Source organism: Dermacentor silvarum, chromosome 7, assembly GCF_013339745.2.
Source record: "Dermacentor silvarum isolate Dsil-2018 chromosome 7, BIME_Dsil_1.4, whole genome shotgun sequence".
Classification (NCBI taxonomy): Eukaryota; Metazoa; Arthropoda; class Arachnida; order Ixodida; family Ixodidae; genus Dermacentor; species Dermacentor silvarum.
Window position 1 is genome coordinate 57,195,169 of NC_051160.1, and position 26,764 is coordinate 57,221,932.

The window sequence follows — 26,764 nt, forward strand, 5'->3', positions numbered from 1 at the left end:
AAGCATGAAAAGGCATTAGCACCGAAAAAGGCATCGCTACAAAATCGCGGCCTAGATTAATCAGTTGCTGGATTCACAGAGCTGTTCGTACCTACTGACTGTTCAAAACTGGCCTCGAGAAAAAGTCGGTGGGATGACAGCCACGGCACCAGCTAATCACTAGCCATGCTTAACTGCTAATAGCGCTGCGAATTTGACCCTGAGAACATTAAATGTGAAGCAGCAGTACGACTGGCATACAGCTGCTGAAGGTACGACCCAAAAATGAATGCCAGAGTTGCAACTGCAACATTAATGACGGTGAACTGGAGTGCTTCCCATGCACCTAGCAAACCTAAATCAACCCAACAACTCGTTACAGAAGCACTGGTAATGATGCCGTCAGTTTGATGCGAGATTCTCAGTTTTAAGGCGAACCCCTTCGCAAGCCATGCTTTTCAAGACAGAGAGGGTTTTGGTGTCAATGTGAAGTAAGTGTCCAGGGTACGTCGATAAAGCAGGCGCGCAAACACACAGGCCCAATGACAGTGCTCGCATCATCACACGCCGGAGGGACGAAGCACGGCGAGTTGATGCAGCACGACTGACAACACAAATAACCTGCCGCTTCTTGTTGAAGGTGGTGAAGGAGCAGACGACAGAATGGCTTTGGCATCAACAGCATGCTCCGTGAAGAGCACTCCGGTGCAGTGATGGTGGACGAGGGCACTGTCACTGCAAAACCAAAAACGTACTGGCCGTTGGTTAACAGGCAAACAGCTAACACACTAGCTCATTCAAGTTTTGTAGTCTCGACAACAGCAGGGAGAGTACATAGGGAACAGAGTTTGAAAACAACAGACCCTTACGGGTTGTCAGTGTTGTTATTAGAGTCGAAACTGGCTATAACAAACAGGCTAGGAATATATTTTTTTTTATATCAGCTAATTCGATTTACCCAAACTCACCTATAACAAACTTTCGTGATGTGTTCATTATAGCACACGTATATTCTACAGTTGAGAAAAGAAACAAGGAAGGAACACATTTATCGAAAACAAAGCTACGCGTACACCTCAGACCACGTACAGTAAAAGCTTGTTAATTCGAATTTCACCGGGACGCTTAACGAGTTCGAAATAAACCGAATTCGAACTAACGAAAGTCATTGAAAAACAGCCAGAATTGAGACCGGGTTGCTAGAAAGCACTTGTAACTCGCAATACAATATGTATTGGCCAAAATAATCTAATCTGTGATCACTTTTTGCTTCTTTTCTGAATGCGATGATTACCAGTTTTTCTTCCAAAGCGCGAAAGTGACGCAGAGCTTCATCTTCACCCTACCTGAAGTTGAAGAATAGGCGCGCAACACCGAACGCCTCCATTACAGTAGCCGACAGATTTTTCGGACTTGATTGATATTCCGTACTTCATATATGCACCGTCAGGGTTCCCAAAGAGCTAATGCAAATTTGAAAACGATTTTACGGACGAATTTAGGCCCGAAAGTTCGATTTTCCAGACTAGATCGCTCGTTCCAAGCCACACTACCTGATCTTGGGGGCCGCCATGTGGGATTTTCCATTGGCTTGGCTTCCAGTGGCCCGCTCTATGGCCTCCAAGATTGGAAGCGCACACTATAAATAGAGAGCACGTGCCAACTTCTCGTCTCGAAGGCCATCCCCGCTCTTCCTTGGCTGACAAAACGCTCCAGGGAACGGCACTTTTTACGTTTTTCTTTTTTCGTTAAGCACTATCGGCATAATCACTTATTGCGGGCTCATTTTGTTTTCACCGCGTGGCAGCGCGCAGTTCGAATTATTGATGGAGAAGCTGATGTGCGTGCGAAATAACAAGTTGGTTTACCCATAGACGCCTATGCTGCGTGGCCGGACCGTGACAGTCAGTTCGAATTAATGAGCTTTTACTTTGTGGGAATCCTCGGGTCCCATAACAGCCGCATGGGCAGCGAACGTCGCGTCAAGCGCATGCGTGCCAGGGAGAGTTGGGAGAGGGGAAACTTTCCTTCCGCGGGCGGCGCGCGGGAATCGCAGCGCTATCAGCGCCACCGGGTGGGTCACGTGAGATCCCGCTGATATCGCCCGGGTCTCTTTGGTCCCCAGCAAGCGGCGATGGCGGAAGTCTCCGCCGCCGCTCCCGTATTCCCGCACGTGGTTAGTCAACCGCGTAATTGCCGCGGCAAACGCCGCTGCCCCCCCGTATTCCCCAGTTGGTAAGTCGGAAGCCCTTCTTTACCTAGTGTATTATTCTCTTCGAGGGAACCCTCAGCGATGTCAACTATAGCTAGCTGGCCTGCTCGAAGTGTTAGTTGCAGTCGTAATAAATGCTTTCCGAGTGTACACGTGGTTGTCGTCTTTTGTTTCCTCGAGCTTGTACCGAACCGCGGTTGATGCGCAGGCATGCGCCAACCGCGGGGCTCGGTGTGTTGAGGCAGAGGGCCGTTGGCATCCCCCCCATATCCCGACATTTTGGCGCCCAACGTGGGGCAAGCTCTTGGAAAACGGGACGACGATCGGTTCGGATGCGCGGAAGCCTGAAGGCTTTGTCTGGACCAGCGTTAGGCCTCAACCGAAGGCGTGATTGCTAGCTAGATTGGGCATGTGCTTTCTTGAGTGCGAGTTAACGCTGCACCGAACTCGTGTAGACGCTGAGATTTGCAGCGAGTTTTCTCCTAAGAGTACGCCCGAAGCGAGTGAGTGCAGCAGCCGACGCGGTGGTCGATTTTCCCTGTACATATGTAAATAGCCTCCTTTCTGTATCTTTGGCTCTGGGAGCTGGGCGCCGGAAACGCTGGCTAGGACGTCAGCGGGGCGCAGTCCCAGGAGTCTGCTCGGAAGCTGTGTGTTGAGCAGCGAGCGGGGACCACTTAGCTGGGCCTGCATCTCCTCGCGGCGGCTCATTGGAACCCTTTATGGGTCTTTTGTGGCATTGGTATCCGTCATGGACGCGATTAGGCCTAAGGCTCTGCGGAGCTGCCGGTCGCATGTTCGAAGACGACCATGCCGTGACATTTAGCGGATGCAACCGGATTCGCTAGTTCTACTATACTCGCCCGAGCGGAGAAACCTCGTTCGAAATAGAAAGCTTATTTTGTTCAGATGGACCCAATATTTTGCGGGCGGAATAACCGAAATCTCGGGGGACCAGAGAGCGCTTTGGTCATACGAGCATCACCCTTTTTCGCGCTGTATCGGACCGGAAAAATTCGGTCGAAGCGAATAACTTCATTCAAACGAACTGGATTGTTTTTTTTCTTCTCGTTACCACATAAAGCTATGCGGTAGACGGGTGGTTCAGCATCGAGTCAGACGGCCGACGCTGCGGCGGCCTCTACTGCCTTAATTCTAAGTGTTTGTGGAGTGCATTTGAGCGACTTTGCAGAACGAGTGAAGCCGTCATGACTTGCTATTGCTGCCATGGTCCACGTCCCTGCCTGCTGTCTCGGCCCTTCCCTGTTCGCGGCCCGATGCAGCAGCACATGGCAGCCACAATGAGGGAGGCCCACCATCATACACCCCCACGAGGATGCGTCGGTGCGAGCATCATCGAGCCGGCGTGCGCGCCGCTTCGAGAAAGTCCTGACCCGCTGTTCCCGGGTGGACATTGCGGCGCGCATCTTGAGGGCAAGCCATCTTCAGCCCCCGTCATCGTCAACCACTGTGACGGCTGCCACATGTGGGCGGCCGCCACACAGGACTGTGCTGCCTGTCAACATGGATTCGGACATTTCCTGCCGGAGTTTACCATCGCATCTGCCCGGATACTTTGTCAATGCCGTCGTTCCAGCGATTTCTCCGCCGTAGGGCAATATTTAAGGGTGGAGGGATGTGGGAATCCTCGGGTCCCATAACAGCCGCATGGGCAGCGAACGTCGCGTCAAGCACATGCGTGCCAGGGAGAGTTGGAAGAGGGGAAACTTTCCTTCCGCGGGCGGCGCGCGGGAATCGCAAGCGCTATCAGCGCCACCGGGTGGGTCACGTGAGATCCCGCTGATATCGCCCGGGTCTCTTTGGTCCCCAGCAAGCGGCGATGGCGGAAGTCTCCGCCGCCGCTCCCGTATTCCCGCACGTGGTTAGTCAACCGCGTTCTTGCCGCATAACGCCGCTGCCCCCCCCGTATTCCCCAGTTGGTAAGTCGGAAGCCCTTCTTTACCTAGTGTATTATTCTCTTCGAGGGAACCCTCAGCGATGTCAACTATAGCTAGCTGGCCTGCTCGAAGTGTTAGTTGCAGTCGTAATAAATGCTTTCCGAGTGTACACGTGGTTGTCGTCTTTTGTTTCCTCGAGCTTGTACCGAACCGCGGTTGATGCGCAGGCATGCGCCAACCGCGGGGCTCGGTGTGTCGAAGCAGAGGGCCGTTGGCATCCCCCCCATATCCCGACAACTTCACTAGAGAGAGAGAAAAAAAGCAAATCCTGCAAACACTGTATTTTGCATGCAAGTGACTTTTTGGAGCTTGCAGCGGATGCTCCTTGTTGACATACCCAATGTCCGGTTGGTCATGAGGGAGCTATTTTACACGAGTGTCGCTCAGTAAGTATCGAGCGTTCGAGATAGAGAATAATTCGCTTTATTTGAGTTCATTATATTCGGGTTCCACTGTACTGTGAATCACACTTCGCACTGAGGACCGCAATGCACTGCCTAGAAAAGCAACATCGGTGCACATGCCAGGGTAGCTGCGTTTGGGCAAATGATGCCTCGCAGATAGCATAGTGGACCTTGCTGATACATGCCCCACTCAGCAAATGCATGCGTCTATCTCGCGCAAGGAATCAAGACACTGGCTCTCTGCTTTCGCACAATCACAATGAGCAAACCAAAGGAGATCAATGTAGCGCTACATGCCTCAACACATCACATAGCCTAGAAAGGTGTTTGTAGTACAGTCAAACCTCGATATAACGAAGTTGTATTTGCAGCAAAAAAACTTCGTTATATCGAGAATTTCGTATATCGAGGTTTCGTTAATTGACCAGAACTAAGATGGGGAAATAAAAATTGTTTGTTACATCGCCAATTTCGTTAAATCGAGGTTCGCTAAATCAAGGTTTGACTGTAGTCCACAATGCAACTGGTCTCTATATTCATCTCTATGCTGCTGCATGCTGTGATGTGGATGTAAAGCAGCAATGAATACCGGAATTACAACCACCAGATTAAATAAAAATTATTATTCCCTCTATCTCATTTTACCTGCTTGTACCACAAAGTATGATGATACGAATTAGAACTGTTCATTAACATGTTGTTCACGGCATCACAGTAACAGAGCATAAAAGGCAGGAAAATGTGTTATGTGAATGCCCTGAGCACTATGTTAGCATCACAGGGACCAGGCTACAGTAACATTATAAATGGACAAAAATATTTGTGAAGAACGTGTTAACCAGGTTTCACTTTACTCTTATATGTACAGTCAGCCTCAAAAGTTTACAGACCACTGGATCAGAGAAAAACATTATTTCTGCAGCCGCAGCACAGAGCCTGGCGTTCATATTTGCAGCCTGTAGTAATATAATATGGGAACACAGTGCTCTATATAGTATCACTCAATGTCGGTTACAAGCTGCTCGAAAATTCTACGTTTTCACAGATCCCACGGTCTGTTAACTTTTGATGGCAACTGTACAGGCTTCATCGGCACGCCGCCATTCATCCTTCGTCCACACAGACACCCACCTCCAGCGGAGCAGGGCGTGTGGCCGAAGTCGCCGGCGGTCACTTGCCGCGCTTGGACCAGTCCTTGGGCGTCCAGTGCAGGCACTTGGGGTCGATCCGCAGGGGCCGCTTGAGGGCCGCCCGCTCGTATGCCTCGATCACCTCCCGGGTCAGTGTGATGATGTACTGGCCCTTGTAGTAGTTGATCAGGTTCAGGTACTGTAGTGTTGATATCACGTCTTCCTTCTTGATGCTTGTCAACTCACTCATTTCACTGCACAGGGAAAGAGAGAGAGAAGGAATAGCGGTCCACGCAAGTCACTAAGCTGCACTGGTGCTAGCAAAGCTGGGGCCGCACTTTCAATTGGTCCCTTTCGCGATCAAGCTGAGCGAGCAAAAGCGAATGCAAGAAAAGGTACACCACACTTCCCATTAGCATTATTTTGACACCAGTTAGAGCACTTGAGCATACCAGCATTTGGTGAGGCATCATAATGATACGATAAGTCAAAGTGGCTTCTCTATAACACAGCCGCAGTTGCAGAAACGGCAAATGGCAACAGCGGCCACATGTAACGCACACCGACCAACTTGTGAGCTTTAAATGTCATAAAAATGCCACGAACACAACCGCGGAAGGGTGGAGGAGAAATATGATTTTTTTTTATGGTTCACCTGAGCACTCACCTTATGGGACAAATATGCACTTTACAAATAATGATTTACCTTTAGACACAGTTCATAAGTAACAAGCCGGAAAACTTTTAACAGCACTAATAGACAAGAAAATCACTGTTTTTATAAGATCATAGATCACAGTGACCTTGCTGTTGCCAATTTCACTTGCTTTGGGAACTTGTCTGAATAAACTTTCTCATCAACATACACCATCTCCTGTCGAAAGTGCCTATTTTCTGCCTTCCTTAGGAAGATCTTCAAGCAATAAACGTCGAGCTAACAATGTCTGATTACAGTATTTACCCGTTTACCCTTACACTTTTCCCCCCAAAAATTGGGCCGGAAATTGGCCGCGCGGTGCAATTGGATACAAAACCAAAACAACCCTTTGCAGTGTTTGTATGCTTTGCCACATAACCCTAATGTACTGCAGCAAAGCTGACTTTAGGGAAACAGCCGCCACTATGCAACACACACAGTAAAACCCCGGTGATACGAACCCGGCTGGTACGAATTTCGGTGTGATACGAATTCGTAACATTCCCCGGCCGAAATACATTGCTCACAATACGAAAAAAATCGGCTGTTCCGAACGTGTTGCCGCGCCGCTACGGATCATACGAACGCGTGAGCAACAGCGGCGGCGGCCGAGCCAGCGGGGCCACCGGCACAGACAAGCCGGCACAGCGGGATCTGGGCGAGATCCATAGCCGCCAAGCAAGCGACTACGTCAGGCGGCTGCGCAATCTCTCATTGTTCCCCACGTCGAGCGGACCGGACCCCATCACGGCCTAGCCGATGCTTAGCGAGAAATTAGACGAGGACCAATGCTGCAACGATGACCGCGGCGCAGCCCCGACGGCCAAGACGCTCCCTGCACTCGACTTGTTCAGGCGTTCAGTGGCGTGCGAAAACATTCCCAGATCACGTGTGCGCACTTATATGCCTTTCAGAAGGCGATCGTTGACGATTTGGACAAGAAGAAAACGTCCCGTTGGTACGTTTCTCAAGGGACCGCGAAAAAAAGAGTGAAAAAAGCCGCTATTTCGCCCGAAAGGTGAAGCAACGGAAACGCAGCAGCAGCAGCGAGCGAATTGACCTTTGCGCTGTCTCTCGCTTCAACGCGAACTAAACGTCGAATGCAAAGCGCATACGAAGCTACTGGCACTAGGCGCACTTCGTCAACATCGCAGATCATTTTGACGATAAGGTCCGCGCAGGCGCGCACTATATGCGCACGTCGCAGATCGCTTTCAGGATACGGCAGTAACGGCACTCGCGCCGGGTGCCTCGTATCTGCAACGTACCGGCCGCTTGTTGCAACGCATCCATCGGTCGCTTGTTGCAATGTACAAGCTGGCTGCACCGATAAATTTACGTGTCCGCCGCATTCAAACGTAACCTAACATGCCGGTACATTATAGATTGGCGAAATATCATGGGGAATGCCCGGTTATTCGAACGCGAAAGCATTTGCGATGGTTAATTCAAACATACCGCGCACCGATAATGCTCTCAGAAGCGCGCCAAATCACGTGGCGGCGCCTCCGACCGGCATTGCTCCAACACCGCCAGAGAGCAAAAGCTTAGGCGAGATACCTCAACGCCGCGCGGAGAAAAAAAAAGAAAGAACCGGCCAAGGTCGCCGTTTCTGCGTGGCGCTGGAACACGCGTGTGCGTGTCGACGTCTCGGCCAACTGCAGCGCAGAAGGAAGCAACGGCGGAGGCCCAGTTCAGCCAACGCTCGCTTCAACGGCAAAAACCGAAACTTCAGGGAGCAGGCTAAGCGGCGCCGGGCCGACGGGACCGGCGGACGCGCACGAGGACAGACGAAGGTGAGGGTGTTGAGAGGAAGGGCGAGCGGAGCCACCGAAGCGACAGAGTTGCCGAGGCCCTGCCGCCCTCCTCCCTCACCTGCAACGGTCCCCGCACGCACCCGTCGCCGTGTCGCCTCTTCCTCTTCACAACCACAATCTCTCTCTCTCGCCGTGCCTGCGCCGCCCGCTCCCTGAAATTTTGTTTGCTGCCGTTATCGCGAAGCGAGCGCGGGCAGTTTCGTGGCCCTCGTTCGATATGTGCTTGTGCGCCGCGATATTTCACGAATCGCACCATTCGTACGTTGTGCTATGGTGCACGAATATTTCAAAAATAAGTCCTTCTTTTAATTCGAACAAATTTTTGGGCCCCTTCGAGTTCGAATTATCGAGATTCGACTATACATGTAAGTCAATGGGATTTAGGTCGGGACCGCGAAAACGCGATGTAGCAGCCGTGAAACGCAGCAGCGAGGAAGGTATCAATGGGATTCCACTATTAGAAATCTTTTGTGGTAAAAATAAATTAATTTTTCTTGATATTGTGTATGTTTTGATGATACGAATTTCGGGTGATACGAATATTTCACGCAGCCCCGCGAGATTCGTATCACCGAGGTTTTACTGTATTAGACCCCTGCCCGTTTTTCTTGCAAAAAAATTAGGTCTGCATTCGATTTCTAATTTGTTAGGAGCTTTGATGTCGTTTCTACATTAGTTTTCTACTTTGGATGCATATAAAGTGGGCAAGTGTTCGATTCGGGGAAAATACTGTTCAATGAATCAACGGTGCGTTCTGGCATTTTTCTGCATCTTGTTTAATTCGACCCGTCGGATAATTCGATCAATTGGTTAATTAACAGAAGTCGACCTCGTGGTACAGTGAAGGCCACTCTATAATGCATATAGACCTACACTGCAACATTGGAAGCAATGCGGTGTTTTTCGGAATTCTATTTTCCTTTCCATTTTCCATTCTATTTTCCTTTCCAGTTCTTTTTTCTAAAGATCGAACAGAACTGGACAAGTAGCCTCTTCTGCCGTCTTATAATGCAATGCTATGATCTGTTTATTACGAGTGGTTGAGTACTCACGACAGAATTATAATGAGGAGTGCTTACGCCATCGGGCTAGTACATGAGTGTCCCGGTCCTGGGAGTCTCAAATCTGGTGCTGCATGTACCTCAATTTTGCGATTACTAAAGCTTTGTTCTCGATAATACTGACGCCTTATACATTCTCAAGCATTGCTCTATCACTTTAGCTTGACTTAATATTTGCCTTTCGTGTCCCTTTAAGCATCTAACATCTGGCACACTACACCCAGCCACAAGCTAAGAATTCTGCACAAGCTCTGGCCACCAAACTGCAGTGCACATTCTCTCTGTGCATCTACACTCCATAAACACATTTTCCATGAAATGCTGATATTAAAAGAGTTTCACCTCCACCACAAAATCATGTAAATGAGCAAGCTTAATTGGCTGGTGCACCTATAAAAATTCCATGAGCTGGACAGCAGTGAATGTTCCACTGCATTCTGAGGTTGTCACCAATTATAGCGAGAGCACATTCTAGTGGTGCTGACCCCCCCTGTATAATGGCACGAACCAGCAAGAACATCCCATAGCAGCAGCTATTGCAGTGAAAAAGACAAAAGAAGGTGTTGTGGTAGCTAATTCTGGGACCATAAAATGCTTCTTCTTATTTCTGGGGTTTTACGTTCCAAAAGCAGTTCTGATTATGAGGCACGGCGTAGTGGAGGGGCTCCGGATTAATTTTGACCACCTGGGGTTCCTTAACGTGCACTACAACGCAAGCTCATTACATTTAATTTTTTTTTAAACGCAAGCACACAGGCATTTTTGCATTTCGCCTTTATCGAAATGCGGCCGGTGCGGCCGGGATTCGATCTCGCGACCTCGTGCTCAGCAGCGCAACGCCTTAGCTAACTGAGCCACCGCGATGGGTGACCATAAAATGCTAAAGCTTTGTTAGCAGTAAAAAGAAAGTAAATAGACTTACAAGGTGGGACATTTACAATGGCTGTGCTGTGGTAGAGAAACATCAGTTCGCACAATAAGGCAGAAGGTGGGCAAACACCAAATTAATTACTCTGTGAAGTAGTTTGGGGGATGTCCACCTTTCGTCGTATTCGACCCGTACACCTTCTGTAGAGAGCTCAAAGATGCTAGGAGGAACAGGTGAGTACACAGCCAACGTTGCGTGCAGAACTGTCTCATGCTCACCACTTGTGTGATCAGTGCTAGTTTGTATGCTAACGCACTGCATTACCAGCCTTTTGTCCTTAGGCACACGAGACCTCACACAAGGCTGCATTAGTGCAGCCTGGTCAATGTCGAAGGCACAATGGCATGCTCTGATCATCAGCGACTCATGTTTTTACTGAGCATCCCGTCAGCCGCTTTTGTGATGGAAGTGATGAGAAATAGTGACACAGTAGATGCCTCGGATTTCACCACACCCTACCAGAGATATTAAAGTGTTCAACGGAATAAAGGCTCTCTTTCCCGCTCTTAGTCTCTTGCCTCCACTTCCTTTCTGGTCTGTCCCCTCTGGATGCCTGGCAATTAGGCCTACCCCTCGCCCAATGCATGCTGTATGCCGACACAACATTCACTGCTAGTCACTACTTGGTGGCTCACAGCAAGTCTGCGTGCGGCCTGGCTGATAACACAGACGATTATCACGGGACAGATCTGCACGTATCACTGGCCTCGTTACCATCATGACAACAATGCATGGCAAGGTGGGATGGATGTGGGCCACTGGCCAATGACGACATGTGCAGTCGTTGGCCTGTATGAAAGTAGTTTGTTGGCAACTACGGTCCACTTCAAGCAATAACAGAGACCTAAATCCATTCATATTGCCAGGAGGTAACTCACTGAATTGTGATCTGCGGCTTCTCTCCTGCCTCGTTGGGAGTCATGTTGATCATGATCTCGAGGATGGTCTCGGACCAGTAGGAGCGGTACGACAGAAGCCCCAGGTCCGAAAGTGGCTTCTCGGGGGAGCCCGTCTTGCCTTCAAACTTGGACAGTTCATAACCTGTGAAGGACATTTCCGGGAGGGCCACTGATTGTAACCGATAGTACAATCGCGAATTCCAACTGATTTGTGCACTTTTACATGCCAGGACGACACTGTGTGGCATGAGTGAAGCCACACTGCAGGCCCCCAGGGTAATTTTTACCATTCATAGTTCTTCAACATGAGCCTAAACTCAATACAATAGCGTATCTGCATTCCACTCCTATCTGACCATGGCTGCAAACGCTGGGAATCGAACGAGATAATACACTTCCGCAATAGAATTGCAACAGAATTGCAACAGAATTGCTATAGAATTCAGGAAATTTCGGATACATGAGGGCATGCCTTGCACAGTGTGATAAAAAAAAAAAAAAAAAAAAAAGGCTAAACAATGTTCGCGTGTCAATATGGTTGCCAAGGCCTGGGATCATACAGTTGAATCTCGTTAATTCGAACTGCCGGTTTATTCAAACTGATGCTGTGGTCCCGTCATAGTTATGTGTATTTCAATAAGCGAAAATGCCCGGTAATTCAAACGCAAAAGCATTTGCGACAGGTTAATTCGAACATACCGTGGACCGACAATGCTCTCAGTAGCGCGCCAAATAACGCAGTGGCGCCTCTGACTGGCACTGTTCCGACACCGCCATAGAGCAAAAGCTTAGGAGAGTCCCCTTAATGCAGCGGCGGAGGCCCAGTACGGCCAACGAAACTGCCCCACACCCCGGCAAACGCTCGCTTCCCGATAATGGCAGAAAACGAAACTTCAGAAAGCAGGCTAATCTGCGGCAGCCGGCTGTACCGACGGCGGGTGCACACGGAGACAGTCGAAGGGGAGGTAGCTGCAAGGCAGCTGAGAGAGAGGGCGAGGGGAGCCACTGAAGCCACTGCCACTGAAGCGGCGGAGTTGCCGAGGCCAAATCTCCTTCCCTGCCGCCCTCCTCCCTCACCTTCGACGGTCTCCGCACACGCCCACCCGTCGCCATCCGCTCCCTGAAGTTTCGTTTGTTGCCGTTATCGGGAACAGAGCGGTGGCCGGCGTGGCCGGTTACGCGCCGCGATATTTCACGACTCGCACCGTTCGTGCATCGTGCTATGGTGCTGGAATACTTCAAAAATACATCCTTTCTTTAATTCGAACTTCTTTTAATTCGAACAAATTTTCGGGCCCCTTCGAGTTCGACTTATCGAGATTCAACTGTATTTTCAACGTTGTGCGCAGCATTTGAACACCACAGCCAGTGAGCTTCGACATGGAAGATTTATTGAAGCAAAATGTAAAGCTTGTTAATCACACAGAAACGGTATGGCTGCTCATTTCATTGGAGCAATTTGCTGGAGTGATGTTCAATCAAGTGACAGCCTACTTTGTAATTACAACATCGTTATAACCAGCATGGAACAATCCAATCAACTTTACAGGAAGTAAGTATTTTATATGATGCTCGAGGCATAAATGCACACATAAAAAACAGCAGCCTGCAGGCCTTCACGTCATGTGTCAGTAGTAATTGATGGTAAAAAAACAGAGCTTGTCCCCTCTTTAAGGAAATGCCGGGTTACAGTAAGCGTAGGCGGCAGTAGCAAAACTAGTAGCGACATCTTGCAATGCTTTGTCCAATATCAACGCATGAGACGTTCTTGTGTTGCACGAGTGTTCTCTTCAAAACAATATCAAGCAAACGGGACTGCACATTGTCGATTGCGTCACTGCCGACGCTTCACACCAGCAGATAAGTAGAATATAGGTTACTGCAATAATGGCTCCGTGCCCTGTCTGGTTAAGCTCTCCGGCACAAGGTGGCGCTAACAACGTGGCTGCCCACGTTTATGCCCGGTAACCCAGGATTTCGTGAATGGTAATTACGCTTATGGACAAGGTAAACCTCTCTAGTAATATTGGCATTCGCTTAAGGTTGGATCACACTGAAACAAATACGACTTTGAAACGACGGTCTAGAACGAGGAGATGCGACACTCACTGAACTCAATCAGCAGCTTGCCAAAGCCTTTCCTCTGGTAAGGTGGCAGTGTCAAGATGCAGGCAACATTGTAGTCCTCCGTCGACTCTTTCTCCTGCAGTCAGAAGGGCCGAGCTAAGACAACACCTCACAATTTACTTGATCACACAGGATGCCCTTAACTGCACAGCGCACCTATCAACCTGCTTGAGAAGATCTGCATCCATACTGCTTTACATGCGTGCAACGTTGCTTTTGTCAACTCGGTGGTGTCAGGAGTTGACTCTGCCATTATACAGAGAAACCACAATTATACAACTTTCTCGGGATTACACAAAAATGGTGTATAATCCAACCGACAAAAATTTCACGCAGTTGCACACAAAAGAGTTGTAAGGAGGCTAATACACTACAGTAACCAAAACCGTCAAAAAAGTAAACGCAAAAAGAATTCTGCATTGCAGGTACCAATCAAGCTTTACTGGAGCGATTCAGCATACTGTGTACCTGATCCGAGCCCACCAGCATGCTAAAACGTTCCTGCATCATTCACAGACATTTAGAAAAATCGGTTAATCATAGGCTTTCTTTGAGCCACGCAGCAAAAGCTGTCTGTCAAGTACACTAACGTCCGCGAGAAATTCATCTACCCCCCATTGTCGCCTGCACACACGAATCTCCGAATGTTGTCAATGCTACACAGCACATCCCCGAACGTAGGTACAAGCACGGCGGCATATGTGGAGTTAACCTCGAGCGAGGTGGAAGCCAGCAGTGTCAGCATTATACGACAACCCGCACGAAACCAAAAACTTAATGACAGACGCTTGAGAAGCCTTGTATGCTCGCGCGTAAACAATGCGGTCCGAGTGCCTTCCGATGGTTAAACGATTCTTGACACTGTAAGCGCTCTTGGCACTGCACAAACATATGAAGCTTAGCAAAGCACCCAAAACGCAGTCGACTGTATACACAAACACGTCTGGTGACGTAAGCGGGCGCTGCCGAGAGAAAACTCGGAGAGAAAGCGCAATAAGACTGCAAAGAAGGGACAAAGACAGGTGGCGGTTGAACGGTGTGGGAAGGAAAAGAAACCACGAGAGCACTGCGAACGCGATGGAAGGAAGAAGGAGGCTAGATGAGAGCTCGGAAACTCGGGACACGTCTGCCGTTGGGTTCACGGATCCACACGAGTCGTCGTACGAGACGGGGCGTGCATAAGCTACAATCCTATAATTGTGGTTTTTAATGCATTCTCTCTACAGAGAATTCGCCGATACAGCACTAATCCATCGTAAAAACCGGGATGTCGTGAAATCAGGGTATGTATACCCGAGGTTCGACTGTGGTAAAATCTCATTAACAAAGCTTCAAGATGCCGCGAACATATTGTCCCTTCTATCAAGGGGTTGTCTTTATTGTAAGGATGTAATAAACTGCCAACACAAATAAGAGTATGGGGTTGCATCGAGGACACCTAACAATAACTAAACCTATGCTAACCCTATAAAAGCTACGCACTGCACAGACGCAAGACCGTGGTGCACCTCACACGCGTCAAAGTGCTTGGTGCGCGTTTTTATTCACGATAGGGTAGAAAAGAATGCACCGCAGAACCAAACTAGCCTATATGGATACGCACTGTGCTGCCAGCAGCACTTGTACTGCAAAGCACGTGTGAATGTGCCCGGCCGCATGTCTGTTACAATAAGGTGGACTGTTGTGTCAGGTTGAGTGACTTTCTGCTGGGACAAGTCATCCTCGCTTCTCAACTGACCTAAAAAGCTTGTGCATCTCTTCTTGTGTGCCGCTTAGCACTCTGTCGCCTCGCGGCCGGTACGTCCCTTTCTTCTCTGCCCTTCTCCTTCGGCCTCGGCAACAGCCGACACTACACACAGGATGTTAGTTTTAAAAGTGGCTTTCAGCTTTGAGAACATCCGAGTTCATTCCCACTCACTTGGAAATGGGTAAGGATGAATGAAACCAATTCAGCACGAACCTACGAAGTGCACAGTGATAAGTCATGCGTGCCGCTGCCGCAATGGCTTTTCCAGGAAGTGCGGATGGGGCGTGCAGTAGTTTTGTTAAATTCAAACTGTAATGTAAAGATCCGGCAACGTGGAGGTTGAGGTCAGATTTGTTTCGGCCGTTCAAGGAATCCTAAAATGCCATTCATGGAAAGCCCTCGTCTACAAGAGATGCCCGGTGGTACAGCATCTCCAGTTTGACATCCCATGCTCCGCGCCACTCAGTCAAAAGATTGAGACCAAGAAAATATCGAGAACTTGTTTGGACCGGGAAGCCTTTCACATTCTTGAAGCAGAATGACAATTTGCTCTCGATAATAAAGAACAGCCGCAGTTTGCACGAGCCATCCATATGCGCAGCGAATAAAACTGAGAGCTACCTGCTCATTTTTACTCCATGGCCTGTATGGCCCTTCAGATTCAGCCTCCTATAGAAAAACAGATGACAAAACAGTGCCATTCTAAATTTGTCAGCATTAAATATTTCTGGCGACGCGAGAAGTGATCACGTCTCCTGATAGGAGAAGTGATCGTGTCAAGGAGCTCATTTGCAGGGGTGCGGCATGGCACAGCGTTCTATATATCGAATGCGGCGGTGAACAGGAATTCGATGTACACGTAGTACAGGCCCCGATCTTGGATATATAAAACTCCGTTACATTGAATTATTGTCTATAATATCGAGTAGTCGTAAAATCCCCTTGAGAATCCTATATATCGAACGCTGCACCAAGCCCCAGCTCTGCAAGATCACTTCTCCTAATGGAGATGCAATCACTTCGCGGGTCTTCAGAAATATTTAATGCAGAAAAATCTGAAACGGCACTGTTTTGGCAGATTCTGTCAAACAAAAGACACGCATACTGGCCGCAAACGACGCTCGCCCACACGCCGAGAACGTCGGACTGCGAGGCACGTTTATAGTCTGACGTTTTCAACGCAAGAGCGAGCGTCACTTGCGCCTTGCACTTATAGTCCGACGTTCTCGGCGAGCGTCGCTTGCGGCCAGTCACAGTACACCACTTGTGCTGCGCCAGCCGAAATGCCGTCCCCTCTATACTACGATGTATGCACAGTCGGCTGCTCTATTGGGAGCTTGCGCAAAACGATCCCCAACCCGCGCGCTGCTTTAAATGGCTGTCTGCAAACGTCGGCGAAGCGAGTTTTAGAGTGCACGCCGTCGCCACCGCTCGCCGCAGGAACGGGCGCCTTGGAAAGAGCAAGGCTGGGTGGCCTGCACGGCGACACCAGCATCGCTAACGTGCTCCCACTCATTAGCACTCTCCCCATCCACGATGGCGCAGAGTTCGAATTATCAGTTGTGGTACGGATTTCAGTGTGAATTAGTGGGATGCATTAAATATTGCTTTCAATACATTGTTGGACGGACTGCGGCGGCTACTTCGAATTATCCAAAATTTCGAATCAACAAGTTGTGAATTAATGAGCTTTTACTATAGACACTAGTTTGATATACCCGAGTTTTATATACAGTTAAACCTGCTTATGACGAACCTCCATATAACGAATTCCTGGATATAACAATGTTTTTCTATTCCCCGCCGTTACTCCATAGAAGCACATGTATTTGAGACCTCTACGTAACGAAGTGGCAGCGGGAGACCCCCTCGGAATAACGAATTTTCCCCGCCGACAACCTAGAGATTTCGCCCCAAATTTTTTCATTTTTGCGCAAGCAGTAACCGGAAGCACCTTCTCCGCCGCGACGAAATGCGAAGCGGCGGCGTCGCACTTGGCGCGCTCTAATTGACGGCGACTGCAATGCGAGAGCGAGCGCACGTGTGTGTGTGTGCGCGAGGCGGGCCTGCATCTCTCGACCCGGCGATCTTGTCGCCGCGGGCATGACCTTTCCCTCTCCCTTCATTCAAACCTGGCCATATTGAAATGCCAATGGCGATATGGTAACGCAAATTTAAGGTCGCATTCAAATCTAACGCGCACTTTTTTCCAATAAAATGGGCCCAAAAATTGCCTTAGCGTTAGATTCCAGTACGACCCTAAATTTGCGCTACCATATCGCCGTCGGCATTTCAATATGGCCGCCTCCTATGCACTTCGAGCCTAGCTCCCGTAGCTTCGACCGCGTGCTGTAGTACATGTGGTTAGGCATTAGTCTACCAATTTAGTTAAACAGCGAATGTTTACAAGTTTATACGGCCGCTAAAACTATCCTTACTTCGTATAGCTGTCTGCTAATTTGCTGTCACAATCGATGCTTCGCTTTTTGGGCGAAACTGGGACTTTTTGTTCATCGCATCTTTACTGTATTGGGAGTAAATCTTGAGCGATAATTGTATTTCTGTATGAAAGCATGAGTGCGCGGTACTGTAAAGGATTTGTTTCGTCTCTTTTGGTCACGGAAAATGAGTGCGCATTACAATCGAGGGCACGTTACAATCGAGTAAATACGGTAAGCATTTCTTTTTCGAATTTTCGTGCCGAACCTGCACATAACGAAATCCTCTTTATAACGAAGTTTTTCGGGAATTTGTCAATTTCGTTATATCCAGGTTTAACTGTATATGGAATCGACTGTACATCCGCTAGAAAGGCGTAACTGTAGTAGCCAAAGGGCTTTCACACCAAAAAGGTCAAAACGAGAGAAACAGGGGCACGCACCTTTGAGAAATAACCGACGAGGTGGTAGCCACGGCTGTCAACTTCGGTCATAACGTAAAACAGGAAAGGGTCCGTGTCATAGTACAGCGTCTTGTGGTCAAGGAAACACTTGGCCAGCAGGCAGAGGTTCTGTGCATACATCTGCAACAAAGATGACCGGCACAGGGGTTAGCTCCAGGCACGATGAGGTGCAAACACAGCCACAGACGTGGTTTGCTGGGGTGCCTGCCAGGGACGGACTGGGGGTGGGGCTAGCCTCCCAACCCAACAAACCTTCTCCCTCGTGCCTTGGCACCTTACATGGGCTCACATTTGTTCCATGGTAGCTAACTGCAAAATTTCCAAGCCTGTCAAATGCTGCCTTTCAAGAGCATTTAATCAGATATGAAGTAGTAGGAAACTTCAGCTTACTGTTCCATGCCTTTACCAATCTACATGACACTGTCACAAATCACCTGTCTTTCTTAGACATCTCCAAAGTCTATAGCAAAGCAGACGATGATATGACGCAAATACAGCAGGCTTTCAGAAGGTAGTGAGGGGGTTGTACAAGGTGGATGGGCATTGGCCCTTTTGACAGCCAAGGTCATCATAATCATGGCTGCCTCTTTTGTGACTGGTGTAACATGTAAGGAAAATGGAGTATTGGGGGCGAGGAGCTACGGAGTCGCCATCTATCGGAAGCACCTCGCTTGCGTAGTATGAGGAATAACGCGGCTGCGCTCCTCATCAGTTTGGCTGGCGGCGCGCATTAAAAAAAACCATCGCGCGAGCCATCCTGGCCATTTCTGTAAGTACTCTCCAAACGAGGGAAGTTTCTTACTGTCAAAATAATAATCTTGGACAACAGAAAGCACAGAATAGTTTACAGGCACTATCTCTTCACTGAATACATACACTGAACGCCCATTGCGCACGGTCGCCGCGATGGAGTGCCCAGAACCAGCTTCTTGCATGAAAGGTAGGCAATTGCCGAGAGCTGACTATGTGAAATATGTTCATATAGTGTGCTGTCTATATAACAAAATGGAGCATAACAGAATGAAACCTCAATGCAGCGATCGCATGGGTTCGAAGCGACCAACTGCGCTTCTGCATGCATGTCCGCGCATAATGTTTCACTTTCGCTGCGAGCGCGTTTCCGCACCGTGCTGTGAGCTTTAGGCCGCAGCATATGAACATTTGACAGTACACAAGCAACCATTGTTGCGTGGACGCTATCAGAGCTGTTCAAAAATAATTTCATTATAACTAGGGACTTCGACGTTATAAGACAACTCGTGATGTGCCGTCACGACGTTTCAATCTTCCTTTCTTTTTCTAAATTCTTGGACGTTTCAATATTATTACTTCTCAAGTTGCGTCGCACTGTATGTTTATCGGTCTTCTCAGCGAGGAATTTCCCACTGATTTTTTTCTGCTACTCCAGTACATTCATTATTTGGGGCTAACACAAACGTGAGCATATGCCACGCCTTTTTTGAATGTGCTTCTTATCATTCCCTTTCCATTCTGGTGAACTTGCTAGTATCTAGCATCAACAAGTTCATGGACAAAGCCATTACATTACAAGACATTAACCGGGCAGCACGCACGGGCGAGCTTCTCATTGTGCACTTTCTGTTAGTGCTCACCGAACATCGCAGCCCCAACGCCTTCGCAGAAATCTTCCTCGCGGAAGTGCTTGCTACACACCAGAGTTGTAGCTGATGGTTGCTTGCCGGTTCTAAGTTTCGCAATCCAAGCTACACGCAGCTTCTTGGCCTGTGGGTACGTGTGAAGGCCGACACCGGGCTCGGTTGCGTATGCGTCCGGCACTGCGGTACCGAGCAATAGCCTACCATGTCGGACTCCTTCAAAGGCAGCCACTACCTATTATAGTGCTTTCAAGTGTTGTCAAGCAAACCAACACCGAATAGGGAAAGCATCCCCACCCCCACTTAATAAGAACCGCAGCGCAGGTGGGACGAAAGTTTCGTTTTCCGCTCGCTTTGGCGCCTCCGAAGCAGGCGACTCGGCCGCTGTGTCCACATGATCCCTCATACCATGTCACGCCGACGGTGGCGCCAGCTTTTCCAGTGGTGGAGCTCGCCCCCAATAATAACCTTGACAAATATGAGATTGCTACAGCAACACCAACAAAACATAGATGCCAGCACTTGAAGCACACACGTAGATGCAAGCAGAACTATTTCAGGACAGAAAGTAAAGTGTTGGTAAGTAAGTAGGTGTATTGAGAATTTGATTGGTCATACCATTTTTCTAAAAAAGGCTACAGGAAGTTGTGTAATCCAACAGTAAGCAACAAAGCATGAAACCTCCCCAAAATCTAGGTTTTAGTCCGTCGTTCAAACAAACCTTTCGTAGATTAACTACATGTTTTTTCACCATGTGTAGTCAGAATACAGCTTACGTACCACTGCACACATTTTCCTAATGAGATAATACCCCCCCAAAAAAAATCTGCCAATACTGACATGCACTGGTGTAGGCCTTGAAAAGGATTTGCAAACTTGTATAAAATAATGCGAAAAACAGCTCTGACTAAGATTCATTACAGGTTGGAAAAAGGCACACAAACCTTGTTCTTGCGGCCGTCTATCTCAAAGAAAGAGTAATTTCCCTTGCGGTAGATTTCGTTTCCTGGTGGATGCTTCAGCGTGCATTTGGCCTGAGCAAGAAAGACGGAATGCGTTCAGGGTGAGATCAGGCTGCCCTCGATAAAGTAGAAAGTACCATTACACTGGATTTCTTTTTTTTTTTCCCCCCTATCTTGACGAGGTATGGCCTAACCCTTACATAGGGGTAGGCCATTTTGGTCCAATTTTTCCAGCTAACATAATACCCACAACCCCTTTGCACCAAAAAGCCAGCGCCATTGTTTCAATTAGGCAATTATTAGTTCATGCATGCGCATCACATACAGGCTTGGTCCGGCAGCGCATTCATGGGTACAATCATCCTCCCGTGCCATCCATGGAGTTAGAAAGTATGTCTGTGGAAATTATCCACAGGAGAAATTATCATCAGCAAGGCTCGTACCCCTAGTAATGCAGAGGCTACAAGCACTCAGCAAAATGAAGCAAACAGTGCATACATTCATTGGAATCCCGCATACAATGCATAGAACAGAGTATGTTTCAATAAAGAACAAGCTCAAAACAAGCATTTCTCATCATCAGCAATGGCTCATACCCCCGTAAGCAAGCAAAAAATGCAATGGCTCATACCCCCGTAAGGCAGATGCTACAAGCGCTCAGCAAAGTGAAGTGAACAGTGCATACATTCACTGACATCACCCATACAACACACAGAACAGCATAGACGTTTCAATAAAGAACAAGCTCAAGACAACCACTCGAACCATAAATATAACATTGTATACCCCCCTCAGCAGCTGTAGTGGTGGTTTTGCAACAGCTTTGCTGGACATCCACTTTCGCAGGGCCCAGATGGCGGGTTTTTAAAAACTGTATCAGATCTCAAGATTGTGCTTTGCCTATAAAAGCAGCTTTGACATGTACACCCACATAGCTCACTAACAAGCTCTTCGGTATGTCTTTAGAAGTAGCGACAAATGCATACTATATCTGCCTCGGGATAAAATGGGGGTGGACATGCAACTTAGGCAAAGTACCTTGAGCCAATTTTACCAGGTCCTATTTACTGTCTATTTAAGGTAACAAAATAGTATCACCGGAAAAGTTGGTAGGCGATTCGACTTCTAGTTGACATCAATGAAAGGCAAAGTCTTCCTGAATGAGTTGGGGATGAGAATATGGTGCGTGAACCGTTATCATTCACTCTGTGAGGCACGCAGCATCTTAAAACAATGTCATATGCATCTTTGACCAGAGACAGCATCTCAAAATGCGAGCTGCCAAGGAAAGAATACAAAAGAGCTCTCCTTACCACTGGTACCACCTGTACCACCAATACCGCATGGTGGCACCACCGGTATCAGCCTATATTTTCAGACTGCAAATACCCACAGGAATGGCTTTAGACTGCTTTAACTTTGGGATCAGCCCACGAGAAAGCCTACAAACACATAAACCCAATACGGAAAAGTGGGGGTATCTTGCCATGAAAGACAGAGCCTTGAAAAGTAGCTAATACTCCAAAAAGGCAAATTTGTCGTCAGATAAAAGCTAACTGAAGTTCACAAATTTCTCGCCATGTTACCAACACTGGGCAAAATCTTAACCAAGGCGAGGGCCACTAATGACCCAAAAGCGCAGTTAGTGAGACAAAGCAGCAGTAGACATGAGCCAGGCAGCTGCCATGCCCCACACAAACCACCACCAAATTTCAGAAAGTTTGCTCACCAGATGTCGCTTGAGGCAGGTTCGGGACTTTGTGTACTTTAGGCAGAACTCACAGAGGTAAATGCACGAATTGACTAGTTCCTGAAACAAGAAGGACGACACATCACAATGAACACTTGTCGAGTTCTTGAGCAGCAAATAATATACTTGTGCTAAGGTTGTGTTTCAGAACAATCACTCTCGGAGACGTTCAAACTGACAGAGGGAAATTTGGCAGAAACATTTGGCAGACAGACACTCTTTTCATTAGCTCACTCAGCATAGCTGTCAAGTGCATCAACAGCAGTTGATTAGCCAATCTACTTGGAACATCATGTAAATGCTGCCTTAGGGGTTCCATTGACAAGAACACGTAAATGGTACAGCACAGACGGCGCTTAGAAGAGCATTACAGCCCCATTTTCGTGAACATGATTAGATGTGTGCAAATGTACCTGAATTCACAATAGCATCACAAATCACGCACAAGAGCAGTGAAACTACCACCGAGACAAATCATCCTGGAGCAAAACATGACACGATTCAACTTAAAAAAACACTGTTCACTTTTGACATTACTCCATTCCCTAACTGACTGCAGTCTTAGTTGACTAATTCCCTCCCCTTCCTTTCTAGTTCTATTCAGCTCCCTGCAAAAGCTGCAAGCTCTACAAAAGGCACAGGCACCATGGCCGTCGGGTGGACGACTCATGCTCACCTGTGGGTATGGCGAGAAGTACCATGGCCTGATGCGGTTGCGGCCCAGCTCGATCATCTCTATGTTCTTCATCCTCGTCACGATGTCATCATGGTGGGCCACCATGCTGCCCGTCGAGCGTGGGCACAGTGCGGACGCATCCTGGGAGTCCTGCGTGGCCACTGCCGGAGGCACAGCCTGCGAAGCGTAAACCCTCGCGTCCAGTCTACCGCACTCGACCCGACGAGAATCCTTGTCCCCTCCCCCTTTCCGTTTCGATTTTGCGCTATGTGGCCATAAATCTTCTGGTCTGAAAATTGTTCAGTATGAACCGACTAGCCCGACAACACATACAACTGACCGCCTGCAAACGGGCTACTCCCACCGCCTCCACAACGAGAATGGGGAGGTGGTGCGCCACTGGTGCAGAGCGCATGAAACGCTTGCAAAGTTCACGCACCTCTACATGCACTACAATGGATTGGACAGCTAGAGCAGGTATAGCTGATATTTTGGTTGCAGTTTTAGAAGAGGGAGTCGGGGAGGTCAAGTAGTAGGTCTTTTCAATTTTGTGGTGCCAAGACTGCCCTGCTCATGGCCACCGGTGAAGCCCACCTTCGTTAGAGTGTAAAAAATTTGTTTCCTACTTTCTGGACTAAGGGAGCTGCCCACCCAGGGTGACGAAGGAACGTTTTCACGATGATTCTTGAAATAAATGTTTACTCTCTCTTTCCTACTAAAATTCACCTTTCCGAGAGAAATTTTTCGCATGGTCTTGTTTTATATGATCATCAGCATCGTTCGCATGCAAAAAATAATTCTGTTTCTTTTGTAAGCTTTTTTTCATTTTTTTACCGTCCCCTAAAGGGTTAAAACATTTTCGCAAACAGAATCTACTTTTCATAAAACTTGAAACAGCCATTCGTAAAATCGTAGAACGAACCCAAATTGATAAACTTTACTACAAAATTGGGAGAGATGGCAGGTATGCGTTTTGCAAATTTTGCCAAAGCTGCATGACCATCAAAAAAGATGCGTTTCAGAAAAGAGCGGCGTTTCAAACCATCGATAGCGGGCGGCCATTTTTTCGTCCACCTTTGACGATCACGAAACTTCGGAGCGCGTTCAAAAATCGCCGCCTCGCGGGAAAAAAGCGAACTGCTTAGAAAACTAAAATGTACTTTCTACTCCTTCACGTACGATAGCACAGTATGTCCGTGAGCGGCGCAGAAGGTCTCGAAAGCGGCATTTCAAACCATCCATAGAGGAATAACGATGCCCAATGGGCGCGGTACGGAAAGAGTTAATATCAGTGGAGGAAGCAAGGACTGGTTGTTAGTGAACGCTAATCAGGTGCTCCTTTTCATGTAAGTTTTCCTGTTCACCTTTCTCCAAGACTTACAGAGACCTGGTCACTACTGCTAACATAATTTTACTTTGTTGTCAGAGGCCGACTACAACAAAATTTTGGGCCGCATAAAAAGAACAGCTCCAGACAGCGTAGATAAAGTTCGCTTGTATTTTGAGAATTTCTGCGATGGATAACTTAATTTGCGTGCATTGATTACCTTAAGTGCTTTTGCAAGACCATGCACGAAATGCAGATGCTCGCGTGAGCGTCAGAAATAAGAAATGCTCACCTCGTTTTCTGTGGGTGGAAATTTCCTCTTCCTTCCCGCTGCTTTCTTTGGTGGAGCTCCATTCTGCAGGCACGAAACAACCGGGGTCAAAAATCCAACAAGAACTTCGAAAGGTCCGTGGTCGAAACAAATTCTAACCAAGGACTGAACTTTGTAAGATTCCATTTATTTTCCATTCTACGCATTTTGTTTCAGTCGCATGTTACACCAATCCCAGCGATGACGACGGCGCAGCAGCATCCGAGCCAATCACAAGGGACAAAAATCATGAGAGAGTTTGTAAAATACAGGTGCAGAGCAGCATTTCAGCACTGTCTCGACGTTATGCCAAAACAGCGCACCCACTATTCTGCTTTTACATGCTGCAAAGACGACCAGGGAAGAGAAGTCGCATGATCTCCATTTTGACTTAACCTAAAGCCACAAATATGCAGCATGTTTCAACATTCCTTAAAATTAGGGAATAGTTGCACCTTTTCCTTGGGATTGCTCTTACCACAGAGGCATACATTCTGAAACGACTCGAGGTAATAGTTAGACAATATTTCGAATTACAATAATTACTTTTTTAACCGAAAATATCAGACCGTTGATTTTAACGCGAGACTTGAAACCCGTCACCTGATGCATTCATAACTGGCTCCAGACACGCTGATGGTGCCAATTTCTACTGTGTGATGAATTCTGGCCAATTTCATGCAATAAACTGACACTGAACTGCCAAACATCGCAACTGTCAACATTACTTAGCAGACATCCCACGGGCGACATGATTGTACACGTCACCATCGGGCAACCATGAAGAGAATGTCCCTTTCAAGTAATTAGTTGCTCGCTTTTCGCTCATCGAAGGAAAAGTAAGGAAAGTGAAATGTGATGTCAATGAGCACGGTCTGAGAGCGGGGGGGGGGGGGGGAGGGGGGGTACAGATGTGGCAGTGCCCTACTGCCAAGTGCTAGAATAAAGAACCAGTGCTAGTGTATGTGTTAAGCGTACGAATTCGCATCACTCAGTGTATAGAGTGAACAGCACCATTGTGCGAGCCCAGCCAGGCGCAGGCCTTTATGGAGGCCTGCCAGTCAGTGTAAACAGTGTGTTGAGTGAAGGCTGCAAAAGGAGGCTTGAGGACAGCATCACATGCAGCAGATATCGCAGCCAGTTCTGCCGTTATGGGTCGTTGCAGGCGGGGTAACAGGAGGAGTAGGCTGTGGCGGTGCGTGGGCAATAGTACGTTACGGTTGAAGCTTCATCACTGAGGGAGGTGTTGGTGTAGACAGCGTGGTGATGGGGATGAGTGTCGCGAACTTCTGTTTCATGCCACCTTGCGTAAGACAACTGCCTTGCGTGATCGGCATTCCACATTTCGAGGAATCGGTGTAAAGTCCCCGGTCAGGGGACAACCCTATGGAGTAGTGAAAAGAGGGTATAGGCGTTGCGGGGACTGGCCAATGAAGAAGCGAGAAGATGCTTCGACCGGATATAGTGGCTCTTAGTCGGAACTGATGCGAATGCTTGGCAGCCTCGGCTATTGCCTTGATCGGATCCATCTGGGTCATTTGGGCAAGGCGTTGCAAGGGTGTGAAACGCAGCAGGCCAGTGACAACCCTCACGACTTCGCGGCTGAGCGATTCGAGTTTTTTTCGTTACTTTTGGGTCAGACTGTAGAAGCTATGGCCGTATACAGCACGGGAGCAGTCACGAGACGAGCGAGAGTTCGCACCTCACTGCCCAAGTTTATGGACGCAATACGGCGGATTAGGTAGGAGTATCTGATGGCAGGTCTAAGTGATGTTGCGAAGCCATGTTGCTGAGCCACCATCTGCACCGATTTAAATGCCTAGGACTCGAAGACTGGTTTGCCGAGATATCTGCTTGCCATCAAAGGTGAACGAAACTAACGAGGCAGGAAGGGCTGCTTTTGCGCTGGCTGTCACGAATGGGAATCAACCCAAGACATCATTCTCGGCAGCAAACATGGCCGCTGATCTGTTGCTATGGGTGATAGAAAGCAGGCAAGTGCTTTCGAGCAAGCAAGCAAAACCTACCTTCGCTCATGCGCTCCACGTAAACCACAAGAGGCAAATTTGCTCGATTGCCAATGCAGCTAGCCTGCCTGCACGCATGCGCTCCAGATCAGTGAAACTTCATTTCTAGGGGTGTGCGAATACCAAATAGAAGATTTCCAATCAATATTGAATCAAGGTAATAGAGCCGAATATTGAATCAAATATCAGAAAAGTTTTTCACAAAAATCTAATGCTTACAAATTTTAGGCAAGAA

General features: G+C 48.1%; 1 protein-coding gene across 8 annotated transcripts in view; it reads right to left on the reverse strand.

The window, feature by feature from the left end:
* Positions 1 to 420: 420 nt before the first annotated feature.
* Positions 421 to 26,764, reverse strand: part of LOC119458062 (histone acetyltransferase KAT5) — a 47,177-nt gene continuing 20,833 nt past the window's right edge. For 4 of the 8 annotated variants that reach the window (XM_049670731.1, XM_049670730.1, XM_049670725.1 and 1 more), the window contains 7 exons: positions 22,169 to 22,249; positions 20,422 to 20,511; positions 17,841 to 17,981; positions 13,195 to 13,288; positions 11,065 to 11,227; positions 5,685 to 5,937; positions 421 to 714 (listed from right to left, as the gene is read on the reverse strand). In XM_049670731.1, the coding sequence (XP_049526688.1) occupies positions 5,724 to 5,937; positions 11,065 to 11,227; positions 13,195 to 13,288; positions 17,841 to 17,981; positions 20,422 to 20,511; positions 22,169 to 22,249 (783 nt within the window). In that variant the 3' untranslated portion in view covers positions 421 to 714; positions 5,685 to 5,723. Of the gene's footprint in view, positions 715 to 5,684; positions 5,938 to 11,064; positions 11,228 to 13,194; positions 13,289 to 17,840; positions 17,982 to 20,421; positions 20,512 to 22,168; positions 22,250 to 22,865; positions 23,043 to 24,484; positions 24,548 to 26,764 lie in introns of all 8 variants that reach the window. The other 4 variants (XM_049670728.1, XM_049670723.1, XM_049670726.1 and 1 more) reach the window with 4 other exon arrangements.